This window comes from Atractosteus spatula, chromosome 16 (genome assembly GCF_055471065.1).
Source record: "Atractosteus spatula isolate fAtrSpa1 chromosome 16, fAtrSpa1.hap1, whole genome shotgun sequence".
NCBI classification, from domain to species: domain Eukaryota; kingdom Metazoa; phylum Chordata; class Actinopteri; order Semionotiformes; family Lepisosteidae; genus Atractosteus; species Atractosteus spatula.
Genome location: NC_142721.1, coordinates 6,063,376 through 6,079,045, shown reverse-complemented (window position 1 = coordinate 6,079,045; position 15,670 = coordinate 6,063,376). Strand labels below are relative to the sequence as shown.

Genomic DNA, 15,670 nt, shown 5'->3' with positions numbered 1-15,670 from the left:
TAAATTAAGACGGATTCCCTTATTACAGGTTTAATTCCTGAACTTTTTCATTTTTGTTTTGACCAGATCTTCCATTAGAACAATGATTGTTGAAGATTTCACAGCAAGTGAAGCAAGTTCTTCGGTAATCTACATATATCAGTATTCAGTTATATACAGAAAATAGTAATCCTAATACAAGAATAATATAAAAATAAAGGGTTAAGTTCCAGTTTCACATTAACGAAACCATATTGTTATAGCAACAGGAATGTAAACACAACGGTGTTGTTTCATGAGCAAATATGTAAATAATGAGAAAGCTCCCCAGTGCTTGTCTGCAAGATGGAGTGATCACAAAGCCAGTGCGAATTTGCCCAGTCAAATTTATACAAATAAGCACTGAGAACAAGGAGAGAGCAGTCATGTTTAACAGGTATTCCAGAGATTCTAAGTACAATATACACACTTGTAGAGCTAGAAATCTTAAAACTAGCATCGTTAGATCGACTGCACCACATCATAAAACAAGAAGACTGACGATTTGGCTTTATGGATAAGACAATGGCTCTTTGCTTGATGCAGCCTGAAAATATACTCATTTGCCCAGAATACTGGACCTTCAGCATAAGCAATTATTCACCACAACATTAAAAGCCAAATTACATTTTCTTTCTAGTTTTTCTTGTGGACTTATGTGACTAATCAACACTTCAAGCGTGCTTTTCAACTTTAGGTATCATCACAAAAGTATTTTCACCTCTGTCAATTTAAACATTATCATTATAAACTAACTAATTTCATGCAGGAATGACTAAACAAAGAAAGAAACAAGTAATAAAAACATGGCTCTGTGTACATGTGAAGAATGCTTCACAAGTGAATTGTTGTTTTTGCTTCTTTCTACTTTTCAGCGTGTAATTAACCACTGCTTATTCCTTTACAGCCTACAACTGCTACAGTTTTATTAGACTATAACTACGGACAGCTATGATAGATAATAACCACCTCAGGCACTCAGGCAGAATTAAAATACTTGTTAAAGGCTAAATAATGAAAAACTATCATAGCCAGCGAGAAAAAAAACTGAAGTCATTGCTGAGGAAGTAAATGATACAGCAGACATGTATTAAAAGAGCAGTAAAATTATATTGAGCAATGAAAGAAGCTCTCACTTGGTAAGTCCACCTGGAAGCAAATATTTGCTCATTTTATGAAACATTAATCAATATAATGACTTAAAAGAGAAGCTGGGGGGTTTCTTTCCAAGGAAGAAGCTAGTAAGGCAGATCACACCTGTGATGACTGGAATGAACTGTGGATTGGTTCTGCAATTCGCAAACAGCTATAAGGAAATGTTATGGATAATGGAGGGCAGTAGTTCAGTGTTTAATCATTGAAATGGATAAATAACTGGGGAAACACACATCTCACTCAAAACCTAAATAGGAAGCATCACATACTGATATGTTAAATCACAAATATGAGTACAGTCGTTTTTCTATGTGCTATTGTGAATTATTTTTTCAAATTTGCATTAGCAGTGACAGCAGTGGAAATGTTTTTAAATTGTTTAATTACCAAGATGAAAGTGTTTAACTGAAGACAAAGGGTAATTTACTTGAATACATCTCCATATTACCTTTTCTAATGTTTTTGCTTATATGATAAAACATGTCTTTCATTGCACACAGCAGGTGTAAGATTTATGTAGGTGATCTAAGCACAAGTAAAAAAAAAGCATGGTGCTCACTTTTGAGCAACAGGGACCCCCTCAGTTCAAATCTAGAATGACATGTCAGGTATGAAACCCTGAGAAAACTTGATGCCTCTATTAATGATACGCAAAGTGAAAGTCATGCCAAGATGGTAGAAAAAAAAGACAATCTCACAGCTTGAAAAAACAAACATTTATTTTTAAGGAAATACACACACAATATTCCATCTGGAGTTTCCAAAAGTAAATATTTTCCAAAGCTAACAAAACAAAATGAATGTTTGTAACAACCATTTTCCTTTCAAGTAAAATGTTTAAAAAAAAACATTTGATTGTTAAAGCAATGTTTCTGTTCATTCTTCACGTATGTTTAAGACACAAAAAAATTCTAACCCAACCCCTTCAACTGCTGGCACAATGGAGGGCACTTATAGCTTCACGAGACTAGACTTTATCTCAGAATCTCTCTACCCAAGAATGTTAAGGAAAAACTGTACGTTCTGGGCAGTGAGCTGAGGGAGTGCTATGAACTTGGGCACCTTCACAGCCTTCCAGATAATTACACTGCTTGGAGCAGCACAGGAACACTAAAAGATGCTGCTTGCCACTGGAACAGTAATTCACACAGAACATTTTAAAGGCATGATAAAAAATTAAACTGTGTCTTGAAACACCCTGTATACTGTAGGTATACCCATGAAAGGAATTGACCTCTGCACTAAAATTCTTTTATAAAATGGGGTAATTTTTCCAGAAAATTCAGAATACACTGCAATTATAATGCTAAGCTACAAAATGACAGTTCTAATACAGCAGCACAATATACTACAGTATGTCAGACATACTGAATCATGCATTTCTTTAAATTAACACTGCAAAGATGATAATGTCAGCAATTTGAACACTGCTGGGAAACAACGGTTAAGAAGCAGTATGTCTTTTCTTACAAATGAGAATAACTGCACAACTCAGCAAGCACAGACAGTTTCCTAAATCTTACAGCTCTAGACACTAATCATAACTGTTCAATATTCTCCATCAACCCCGTCAAACAGCTAGTCACGCAAAGCTCCTCTTCAATTAACAGAGCTTCTGCTATGTTAAATGAAACAGCCCATAACACAAACAGATTACTAACCCAGCATGAGACTACATCACTGAGATGGCTTTATTTTTTTCTACTGTAATATAGTTGCAATTTACCATCAGAGTATTAAAAAAAATTGCAGAAAAAATTAGAACTTTGAAAACAAATGAATAAGGACCAGTAATAAAAATTTGCAATTTTAATAAGGAACAAATTTAATAAGGGCTTAACTCCGGATGCTTTAGCTATTTCATTATGTCTATGTGGTTAGAGTACAGATGTCTTCCAGTACACTACACCAACCATAGTTCTGCACACTAAAAAATAAATACAAAGCCTTTACTGGCATTATGTTTTAAAACTGGAAGGAACATGCTACAGAGGAAAGTGCATTTGACACAGCATTTCCAGGAACAAAATCCCTCTTCTTCCTTCTAAACTGTTAACCATTTTGTCACATTTGCAGTCCTACCCACATGAAAATCAAAATGCACTAGTTTAATAAGCTGCTTTTTTTCAGAAAGATAAAAGCTCTAGAAGCAGAAAGCACATGAAACCAACTAATGCCACAAGAATGCTCTTTTCATGCCTGGGTACGTATTGTAGATCACTTTTAAAAAACAAAAACAAAAGATAAGGACACTTCTCTACCCGTAATTTATACAAATTAGTCTGTTAATTCTACCAACATCCAGGATATAACTGAATAAAACCTGCAGTTCTCGTTTTTGAAGAGACCTCTTTACTTCTGCCTTTTCAGTATGAAACCATACCATGTAAAATGGGGTAAAAGCTTAAAGTCTGACAACTGGATAACATAGTTTGGCTCTTCAACTTAGGTTTAGGGAACTAAAACTGTTTGGGAAGACTGTTGATACAAACCAGCCCAGGGAAGATTGCAGCATTTCAGAACAGCAGTAGCTAAAAAACAAAACATGGCAATACTATCAGCATTTCGAATATAAACACTCACATACAGTACATGTATGTATAATAAGTACGCCACACACACACAATAAGAAATAAAATTAGTTTTCCAACAAACTGTTTCTAAAAATCAATAATCTTCTGCACAACTTCTTTTAGTTACTAAGCATTCATTACATACCTGAAAAAGTGTATCTTTAACAGACAGATCTGTCTTTGTAGCCCCAGGTGTACTTTATATAAACTGGGTTAATTTGCAGGAGACAGGCAATACAATTGTGAATATTACAGTGTGGATGCTATGGGATTAGGAGGATGAAACGCTCAGTAAAAAATAAAACAGCAGGAACAAACTTTTGCTACAAAATACTATAATCAAGAAAAGAAAATGGTTGGTGAAATAAACGAAGCTATTACAGAATCTCAAAAAGCTTAAACGCAAAAACAAGACATTGCTGCCAACCAAAAAGTCTGTTCAATCATGTGACTATACTAGGGTAACAACTGGAAAGACTAATTTTTTGCTTTAGCCGCCCACAAATGTGCTCGTTTTCAGCTCATAAAGTCAAAGCACAACAAAACAATTTGAAGTCTGGTCTATACAAATAAAAGTACCACAGTGGCAAAGAAAACCTTATGTACGTTCTAATGAAGAACTGTCGAACTGAGCTTTGTGCTGTTCTCTTTTTCAGATTTAAGGCAAGTCTGAGGATATGTTTTGTTTTAAATTCTGCTACATGTATCTTGTAAAAATCAAGTGAAGCAAATGAAGATATTTTAATGAAATACACCAGCCATCTGCTATGCAATAAGTTTATATACTGTACAGTGATAGATAAGTTATGTTATGTTTAAGCACATAACACGATGTTGTATCACACCAAACTTAAAATTGTAGGCAGACCTATGTGGTTATCTGAAGCATGCGCATTATGGATCTGTACTTTAAAAGTAGTGATTCGTGATTAGCATTTAGCAGTTTTTTTAATTGCTTTATTTTTGTGAAAACAGCTTTACCAGCTATGGCAGCTAATATTAACCTCCACTGCATATCATTCAGTCATCCTCACAATAGAAAGTTTGTCATTGACTTCCTTTTTGCCAAAACCCCCCAGACTAAATTGGCAATTTTTCCCGTTTTCTGGTTCAGACTTAAATTCCATTTAAAGTAAATAGAAGTAGATACAGCATATAAACAGCTATTTCAAACACACTTCTGTTTTCACTCAAAGTTTATAGCCGCCAAAGATTTCTAAAGCTGTCACTCCTTTCAAATTGTACACAGAGAAATCAATTCTTTGAATAACAGACCCCTCCACAGGCAAAACTGTTAATGTCTAAAATCGGGAAGAATCAGAGTTGATATTATCCAAGGCAAAAGACACTCTAAATATGTAAATGTTAATGTTACACAGACGTCAGTTTTCACTATTTAGACACTCCCAAAACAGCCTACTGTCAATTCAATGGGGTCACTGCAGTAAACTAAACAGATGGTACACTACATTTTTAGAGCAGTTCAGAACCAATTACAATCCAAGACTTTTTGTATTTCCATAGGTGCATTTATGAGTACTCTTTGAACAATTCGGAAACTAGTTTTATACATTTGCCCTGGATCTTTCCTATTGTAAATTGTTTTGAACACGTTTACAGTGGAACAGCCTCTGCATGTTCTTTGAAACTCCAGAACTGGGATGCTATACCAGAGTAGCTGTTCCAGTTTTCATTAAATAAATAAGACAGGATAAGGATTTCATTTTAATATACAGAAGTGAAAAATACAACATCAGCAAAAAAAGCAGAATTCCTTCAATCACACTTTGTCTAGTGAGAAATAGAAAGTGATGTTCTCAGAAACTGTGTACAATAAATGCCAACCTACACTGCATAAAGTACACAATCAATACTGAATGATTTAAAATAACTATGCCAGCATATTTAAGAACAATTTTTTATCCTGGTCCCACAATGTACTTCTACACCAGGTGTAAACTGAGCCACAGGACTTGTCTAATTTCCTAGGACCCTACAGCTGCTCTGCAGTAACTGCTTAAGCAACACGCTATAAATTAGTGCTCTACACATTGCAGGAAACTGCAATATTTTGCTCTTTATCATTTAACTATACCATAGCTCTGTGGCAGAGAGAGGAACTGGTCTCTGCCCAATCTGGGTCCAATGGCTTAATTTACACCAACTATATAGGCAGGTAATAGCCCTCCTCTGGAGATCGCCTGTTGGTAGAAGCTGGCCTTCCCAGGTCCCGATGGGGGGCTGTATTTAGATCGTGGGGCTGGGGATGTGAGGGTTGTGTGCTGCACCAGGACCCCTCGCAAGAAGAGGGGTGAGGCCCTCCCTCCCCCCGTCCCCGAAGGTCTTCTCAGATCTTCTTGGCCCGGCGCCCCAGGTGGTGGTAGTAAGCAAGGCTGATGGCAATGAAGAGAACTCGACTGAGGAGGAGGAGGATCGCGCCGTTAGACACCGACCCATTCTCCACCAGAGTGATGGCTGTCACTGCAACGACACAGGCCACAGCTCCTTACTGAAGGGAAACACAAACTCGCCATCACTCATCTTAGTTCTGTGCTGACAGAGGGGAGGACAGGCTGATTGGCACAGGAGGGCTTTCTTTACAAGTGTAAATCTTAGCGCATTGTGTTTTACAAAGATAGTCTGAACACCTCTATGCTATTTTTCGTACAGTTAATCTCATTATTAAGTGCTCTAAATTGTCATATCTGAAAGACATTGTATGAAGTCAATTCTGGGTGATTAAATACTTTTGTTAATCTGATGCCAAAGCACTGACATTGTCAACATTTTTCAGAGATGTCAGATAAATTACATGCAGAATATCATTCAGGCTAGTACTGTATCTGACAGAGCTATAGTTGCAGTGCAGTTATAGTTATAGCATTAATAGGGCACTATCAATTAAAAAGCCTTACAAATATTAAATGAACTGCAGTAAAAACAGATTACAGTGGGACTTGAGCTTTCTCGAATTCAATTTTTTTAAGTGCAAGTTGTATTCTTTTCAGTTTTATATATAGTTAAGTAAATGGATGGAATATAACCATGATTGAACTTATTCCATAAATCAACTATGGTCATTTGTTTTGTGTATGTAAACATATGCTTTTAAGTATCTGCTGTGAATAACTTTTATACCCTGTTGAGGAATAAACAGGTAATTTATTAAATAAAAACTGAAAGGTGAATAAAAATAAATGACCATTAAAACAGTGAAACAAAGTTATAAGGTTTGCTAAATTTTAAGCGATGATAAAATTAATTGCACATTTTAACTTTAAAATGAATGAGGTCAAAGGCTAGTCAAGCTAGATGACTGTGAATGTATTCACTCAGGTAATTTTACCACTGCGCAGTTAACAATGGGTCAAGTGAGGGAAGATACTGAATATTGAAAACAAAATGAATGTCAAAATAAGGAAAACCACTGGTTCAAAAAGTTGTCTGTAGTTGTTTACTTGATCTATTTATAATTTTTTTTTTAAATGACAGTCTTCTTGTAATAAAAGACAACTTGGAACAAAGGCAAGAAAAAGCAGAAAGCATAAGAGACTGGGGTCAAAATGAACACACTGACTTGAACAACTCCTTTGCCCATGGCAGAAACAATATTTTTTTTAAACTGAGGGTAAAATAAGTTTGTTTTAAAAAAAGCATGGAATATTAAGTATGTATTTTTCTATCCATCACATGCTGTGGAACCTTCTGACACCCTTTTGTCTTCAAAAGCAAAGAAACTTCTGCAAGCCAAAGGAAACAAAGCAAACTGCTAGTCTCAAAACGCAAATGTCAGAGCTATATTTTACAAGACCCAACCACAAGAGGGGAGTGTTGGTCAACGTGTCCAACCAATTGGCAAAGCAGATGAAGTCTAGTGAATGTGAAGGCCAGAGCCTGCAGTGTCTTATACTCATGTCAAGTATCTAATCCATGAAAATAGCTGTTAACTATAAATGTAGACAACATACATTTTAATATGTGTTTAATTATATCTTGAAATTTAAAAAGCTTACAGAAATGTGTTTTCTTTTGCAGTAAGTCTGCAGTTATCTGGTTGCAGTTTGTAGAAGCAGATAATTGTCAGTTTGAGTCCCGATGAGAATAATGTTTAATTATAATAATAATTAATAATTGCTTACACTTATATAGCGCTTTTCTGGACACTTCACTCAAAGCACTTTACAGGTAATGGGGACTCCCTTCCACCACCACCAGTGTGCAGCCCCACCTGGATGATGCGACGGCAGCCATAGTGCGCCAGAACGCTCACCACACATCAGCTATCAGTGGGGAGGAGAGCAGAGTAACGAAGCCAATTCATAGATGGGGATTGTTAGGAGGCCATGATTGATAAAGGCCGATGGGAAATTTGGCCAGGACGCCGGGGTTTAAAATAAGCAAAAGGGGCCAAAGCCATCCTCTCTTTTAGAGCTTTTTGCAGACACTTATGCGTCATTCAAACACACATTTATAGAATATCAGGAATCATGGTGTATTAGCTGTGACTAAGGTATCCCTGCTGGTGCTGAGGTAACTGTGCTTTTTTCCACACCTACCTAAAAACTGCACCCCGAAATAGCAGGCTTCTGTCAACAGGGTCCACTGAATAATCACCTTCTCGGCTGTGTACAGCCCATTCCACATGATTAGTGAGATACCTGTGGGGAGCAGAAGACACACAGGGTCACATGAGCCTTATGGGAATCAAGCAGACAGAGCTGAGCAGAGCAAAAATGAGTTGCAAAAATCAGGAATTGTTTGCGCTGGCAAATAGAATTACCCTTTCCCATTAAAATTAATAAGAAAATCACAAGGTACAATATTAAGTGGTGTGCTTCATACCACAGTACCAGTCAGGATTCAATTACAGTTCAGGCTTACATAAACTGTGAAATGGTAGAAGTGGTTATTATGGGAGATTTTAATTTTCCTCACAAATACTTGGGAAACCCAATCAGGGATGTCAGAAGGTACAGCTACTTTCTTATTCAGTGTGTCAGTACCTCCAACAGGTAAAGATAGCAAAGACTACAAGATAGAATGAGGAATAATATTTGAGAAAAATGAAAGAATGGAATATAAAAGTGTAGAATTTCAGGAATACAGACTATGAATGAATGAAAGAATTGAATCAGTCGAGATTAGAAAGCCACAGCTTAAAAACGTGTCCTTGAAGCACAGAACAACTTTATCCCAAAAGTAAGCCACACACAATAATAGAAAACATCCATGCAAATGCTTTGATATTTGAAACAGAATACATTAAGAAAAACTAAACTGTATGTTTAAAAACAACATTTGTTTAAAAAAAAGTGCGTAATGAACTGCAACACAGTTCACAGCACAAGATCAAAAATATATTGGAAAGGCCAAGACAGAGACAAAAGACATTAATGGAAACTAAATTAAATTTTACAAAAGTAAATTATCACTTACAAATGCAAAATATTCACAATGTTATAAATAATTACCCTGCTATAAAAAAGATTTTCCTCATGATAATTCACCATTTTCATGAGGAAAATATTTTTTTTAAAGCAGGGGCACTGACATTTTATTTAACTTAAGTACATTCGTTGTACTGATCATGTGTTCAGTATAATGTTGATGATTAACCCACATTCACGTTAATAACCAGCAGGAAGTCTACTGTGAAGAATGTTTGGCTGCTGCTGCAAGCGATTCAAGCTGCACATGTGCAACACTTCTTGCATCAGGTTGCCAGTGCAGTCTTGTGAGATTCTGTCCCGTTCCTCAAATTTGTACGATGAACCAGTAAAACATTGTTTTAGAATCTCAGACAGAAGTTTAGTTAACATGTCATAAATAAAAAAGACTGATGTCCAAATAAGTGAAATCGAGTGGGATCCCAGGTTTAAAAGAGCAAGGGGTATGCGGTTTACACAAAATCTGGAACACCATGTTGTTGATGATGATAACGTCCTGGTCATCAAGAAGGAGCTGGATGTTACCCTTGAATCGTCAACCTACTATCAAACATGCCATGTGGGCCAAAGCAAACGGCCACCTAATCTCTGCAATCTGTCGCTGAGAAACCCCGAAGAAAGACCATCATGGCTGCTGTCAGGGGGGGAACGTGCAGACCAACAGAGGGGCAAGAGCCGTAGAGGCAGCAGAGCAGTAGCAGGAGAGACATCACAAGGTAAGGTTTTTAAGTGGGTTAATGTTACTAATTTTACCATTGATTGATCTCAGCAGGTGGATCAAGACTTAAAAACAAAGCAACAAAAAAAAAGTTTTTCAAAGACACAAAGGTCACATCTGGTCCACAAAAGCAAAAACATGTAATGTGTATGTACTACAGTCTACTGACATCAGTCTCTCCAGACAACCAAACTGTGTTTTGATCTTCTGCTGTGTGTGCCTGACCATGTCCTGCTGGATTATGCCCATAATATCCAGATGAACTTGCAAAGACTAAGGGAAATGTTGGTTAAGAGAAACCTCTAGTACTTTTTTAGCATTGAGAAAAAATGGAGGAATTCACTTTCTTTTCAGAAACCAGGTTTCTAACACAGTTCCTGTCATGCATCCTGCAACATGTGGCCATCCCTTCCCAGGTTCTAGCTTCTATGCAGGCTCTTCCATGTTACAGGACGAGTTTTTGATGAGCCCTCAGCAGTCCAGATGGGCAGGTGGGCAAGATGATTTATGAAGCACGCTCTTTTCTGGCACAATGTGTTAACGTGTTTGCAGGCTTCAGGAGCTTCTGGGGAAGCGGCATCACTTGATACAGAATCCTTCCTCCTAGCAGGTACCATCTGTGTGGTGGATTATCACAAATCTCTACCTGTGCTCACCATCTGGTTTGCAATTGATTAAAAAAGGGGCTCATGTTACAAAGCCTGATGGGAATCTGAATCGTCCAGCTCAGCACTACAGGAGGTCCCAGAAACAGGAAAGAGAGAACAGGCATGTAAACACTATGGGCCACTGTAATCCAGCAGACATGATCTAAGTCTGTAGGAGACAGATGGCTGGACACATTGTACCTCACAGGTAGTACTACAATCCACACAAAATAACCATGTCATGTAAAAAAAAACATGTAGGAGACCATACTATTATAGTATAATATGAAATTATTTAGAAATGATATGAGCCTTCTTCACAAAGAATTTCGAAGATTTCATTTTATATGTTAACCTCTTTTTTTATTTGTATCTTATTTTTAATTACAGCACATACCCACCCAATCTGTCAATTTAAGACTTATCTTTTCAATAACTCCATTGGGAGAATGACAGATGAGAGATTCAACAGGCTCTCCTTCTAGCGCCATTTTGTTTTGTGGCCTGTTGCAAGTTCCACAGTGGCTGATGGGTGAGTTTGCGTCTATCAGTGACATCACCGTCAGCCCTGTTAGCACCTGTAAGTGCTTACAGTAGTTACTTTATTGCTGAAAATCAAGGACAACTAATTTCAGCCTCCATTTTGAGATTTCTGGCCAATGTCAGCTAGTGACATGACTCAGGCTGGAACACAGAATAAGTTCAAGCTGGAAAGCACATCAACAATATAAAAGCTTTCAGAAACACGACTGATAGCAAGTCTCAGAATGTGCCGTGTCTTAAATCTTTTTCCATCCTAGTTTGCACTTTGAAAACTCACAGAACTTGCAGCATTTATATTTAATTTTTAAAAATAAAAGCACCAATGGTAAACATCAGATATCTGCATGAAAATGGAAAAGGTGTCAACACTTGACATCCCAGAAAAGCTTTAGATGAATGTGACAGATGTTTAGATGCTTAGATAGATGTTCACCTGGTCAAAGTGGTGACCTAGCTAGTTTTTCAAGAGCAGTCAATTACAGGTCAAGAGTAACCGCCTTATAATGAATCTCATGATAAAAATGGGTTTTAACTAAAGCATCAAGAGCCTATTGACTATTTCATTAAAAATGAAAGAGACTTCAAAAACAGAAAAAATATTTCATAACAAGCATTTCAATTTGCCTAAATTGCAGTTCAAATATGAGTCGCTCCTTTCCTCCTTCATAAAAAGTCATGACAGATTTTCTAAAGCAATGTTTCTTTCACCAGAAGCTTTCCGAAATAACATTTCTAGTTGTTCAATTCAATGCAAGCTTTATTGTCCCATTGGGGAAATTTGTTTTACAGCACACTCCCAACATAACACCACAAAGACAGACAACATATTTAAGTCAGTAAAACAGCATTACAGTAAGATAAAGGAGAAGATAGTTACCGTAAAATACACTGTTTTGAAAGAGATATTGCAGTGAGAATGAAAGATTTCCTGTGTCTATAAGTATTGCACCTGGGGGCACAGAGGCGTGCCCCAGACAGGAGAAGTATGAATTTGCAGTGGAGGGGGTGAAAGACACAATCCGTAATACACATTTACTCAATAAATTTGTCTTCACAATAACAACGTAATACAAGCACAAGCCTAGAGGAACACATTACATAAATTCACTTACCTTTAACACCTTTCCATTGTAAATGGAAACTCTACCAACAATGAGAAAGACATAAAAACTAACTTTGAAAAAAGCCCTTACTGAGAAGTGCACCTCCGTACAGTCTAATTGACATCTTTGTGCCAGACAGCTCCTCATCAAACACTGCATCATACAGCTGGTTGGGGAATGTGAGAGCCTGCACAGGTGGACAAAAAAGAGCCTGTTAGGGATCTCTGATTCACAGAAACTGCCAGTCTGCTTCTTCAGACAGCATCTCCTGGCAATCACCATCATGAATCCTGACAGAAACAGCTCTTAATCACTGTTACGGAGCAATGCAGAATAATCTGGATTACTTATAGAATAATGCTGTTGCTGAAAAAAATATTTTGTTTATCCTGTGCTCCCACAAACCTAATCGTTCAAATTTCCCTCCTTGCTCCACATTAAACGTAGAAGCAGGAATGTTTTCCATGTTCCACAGCAACCCAACAGCGATTTTCAATTTAGTCTCACAACTAATTTGGGATGGATGGAGATCAAGTGTTCTTTTTTTAAGCTTCAATCCATTTTTCATCCACATGAACCCCCCAGGCTGCCCATTTCTTGTAAACAATGTTTTAATTATATCTAGTTATTCCTCTCCTAAAACATGAAACAGTAGAGTTTTGTTAAATTCCTTTGTGATGGTGCATACTATAGAAGAGAACTATATAAACTAAGATCTGACTAGTTGGTTCCTTAGCTCCTTAGTTGCTGCAGCACTAAAGGTCTAAAATCAAATCCAGATTATCACCATCCTATAAAAGAGCGTAATCCATTTTCATACTATCTTGAGATGACTCATCAAAGTCAATTTAGAGCAGCCAATTAAGTCTCACATATAACTAGCAACCTTACTATACCTCCCTCTCTTAACCTCACACTATATTTCCTACCCAGTTTAGACCCAGACGCTAAAGACTATCGAACAACTTGCAAGTCAAGAGTGAGAAAGGCTCTAGAACAGAGAAATTCAGTCTTCTCCTCTGCACATTGCAAGAAAGGAGTGATCAGGAAAAATGTTCTACAGAAATGCAGAGCAGTGCCAGTTTAGCATATCTGTTTACACTAACTGCACCTTGTAAGAGAAAAAAGAGAAACAAAATCACAGTAGCATTTGATGTCTTTAAAGTGTTTCAGTAAACATTTCTGAATGATTCTAAGGATTATGATTTAGGGTGGCTTAAATTTGGAGAGAAAATTATTTAAGATATACATATATCACAATCGTTAATTAATAAGATATGTTAAGCATCCCAAATTTAAAAATAATACTTTTTTCAGTTGTAAACTGAGGTTTAAAGGTTATAAAACCTTTTCAAACTTTTCTATTTTTTAAAGTAAGCTTTTCTCATAAGTGTAATGAAAAATGACTGCTTATATCCAATGAAGTGCTCAAAGTTGTATTTTCGATTTCCTGTATAAATGAATTCATACTGTTATTAATACTGTATATATACAGTAATAGGAAAAGAGTGTAATATAATTGATCATTTCGGTACTTCATCTGTCAGAGAGCTATCAGCTCAGACAGTAGTTCTCAAAGAATGGAGACCTGAAAGAAGAGTCCTTCTGTGGTCCTTCCAGACAGACAATTGCATTGGCAGCTCAGCTCATATTTGCAGTTGCTTGTGTGTCAAAGCTGTTAACCTAATGAGACAGCGGGGAGTGAGCTATGATTATTCTGGATGCACTGCAATCCCACACTGGCTAATTACATTGGTATGTGTCTGAGTGCCTGCTCCTCATTGTATGTTAAACTTTTCACTACAATATGAATTTCCCATTTTAACAAAACACCTAATAGGTCAGGCATTTTGGCCTGCCAAATTAAGAACTATGTTTTCCGGTACTAGGAACCTATTGCTCTGGGTTTCAGCCAACAGAGGTCAATGTAGAGTTACAAGAAAGAAATATATCCATAGTATTTAGATAACTTACCATTAAAGCCACAGCTGTGAACAATACTGCTGAAACAAGCAGCCAGACCCTGTAATAAAAAACAATACCACACAACCAAGTTCAATTGGAAAGGCTGTACTTTCTCTGTTCAAAACTCCTAGACACATTTTAGGTGACCTCAAGAATACCAGAGACATGAACCAACAGGAAAACTGACAGGATCTCCCAGATTTTTCTTTACTGTTTAATTAATATTGAAATGCTATATGACTTTTCATTAGAAATAAAACCTTCACTTGACTAACTTTTCCTAAAATAGCCATCAGTAGAGCCTATGTCATGTTCTGTAGTGTCCAGCAAACTGAGAAAGAAAGACTTCCACTGGATGAGATACTATTTCTAGTCCACCATGGGTTAACCCTTCCAGTAACGAAGGCAGTCATTCATACAGCCTGGAAAGACATGAGGTTTGAGCCCACAGCTCTAGACCCAGGATCTATGGTACAGAAAAGCACATGGAACAAATGAAGAAAGTAAGCAACACAGGAATCAACGTCTTCAGTGTTAATATCTCGCTAATATCACGTTTCAAATGTGCAACTGTACGAAAGCAAATGGATTCTCTCACCTGAGACCCAAAGGTTCACGAACTGCAAATTTTATTTCATTTCCCAGGACTTGACTGATCTGCAAAACAAACACGAATAATATAATAATAAAATAATAATAATAATGCATTTTCCCTAATAATAAGTAAGCCCTTTCTTCTTCTGCATCCAAGACTGCAGCTTTCAATATCCCTCAGTGCAGGGCTTATAACTGAGAATAAGAAGCACATAACTATAAAAGAGATTTTAATTTTTAAAGAACTAATTTTGGGACATTAACTTATTCATGCATCACAATTAACATTTATGCAGTCATTAAATTAACAAGGTCTTCCATCACAGAGCTTTGTTAATAGGAAACTATTTTTAGCAAGCCAATTTTATTTTGTAGCACATTGTCTTGATACAGTGCTGTACATCAAAGAGACACAACAGCCAGTCACTTGTGATTCTACCTAAAAGTGAATTTATCTTAATCTTAGCACACTGTTGATACATTCAAACTGATGCTGATGCTATTATATATTTAAGGTAGTTCATATTCTAATCAGAACAGCATAACATCCAGCTATAGTGCTTTCCACAGTGTTGGCTCATTCAAATTAAAATGGCTATTTTTGCTGTATAGTCAAATAATTTGGATTTGAGATAAAAAGAGGAATATGAGGCAAAAGTAAAGAATGTCACATTTAATTCTGCATATTTCTGTATTTACAAGTTGTACTGTTATATAAATATTACATATATATAATAATAGCACTTTTGGTGTTAAATTCCCACATTTAAATAATCCATTGTGAACCTGAAAAATATTAAGATTTGTGGTTTACGAATGGCATCAGTGAGAAAATTGACTGCATCTTCTAAGGCTTGGTGCAAAAGCCAACCATCTCTGCTCCAGAAATCTGTTATGACATGTATCA

The 15,670-nt window shown here is 36.7% G+C and overlaps 1 protein-coding gene across 3 annotated transcripts in view; it reads right to left on the bottom strand.

Moving 5' to 3' along the window:
- Nucleotides 1-1,874: 1,874 nt before the first annotated feature.
- LOC148819445 (tumor protein p53-inducible protein 11-like) overlaps nucleotides 1,875-15,670 on the bottom strand; it is a 71,595-nt gene continuing 57,799 nt past the window's right edge. For all 3 annotated transcript variants that reach the window (XM_088935049.1, XM_088935048.1, XM_088935047.1), the window contains 5 exons: nucleotides 14,768-14,826; nucleotides 14,179-14,227; nucleotides 12,295-12,391; nucleotides 8,303-8,404; nucleotides 1,875-6,227 (listed from right to left, as the gene is read on the bottom strand). In XM_088935049.1, coding sequence (XP_088791175.1) covers nucleotides 6,094-6,227; nucleotides 8,303-8,404; nucleotides 12,295-12,391; nucleotides 14,179-14,227; nucleotides 14,768-14,826 — 441 coding nt within the window. In that variant the 3' untranslated portion in view covers nucleotides 1,875-6,093. The remainder of the gene's footprint in view (nucleotides 6,228-8,302; nucleotides 8,405-12,294; nucleotides 12,392-14,178; nucleotides 14,228-14,767; nucleotides 14,827-15,670) is intronic.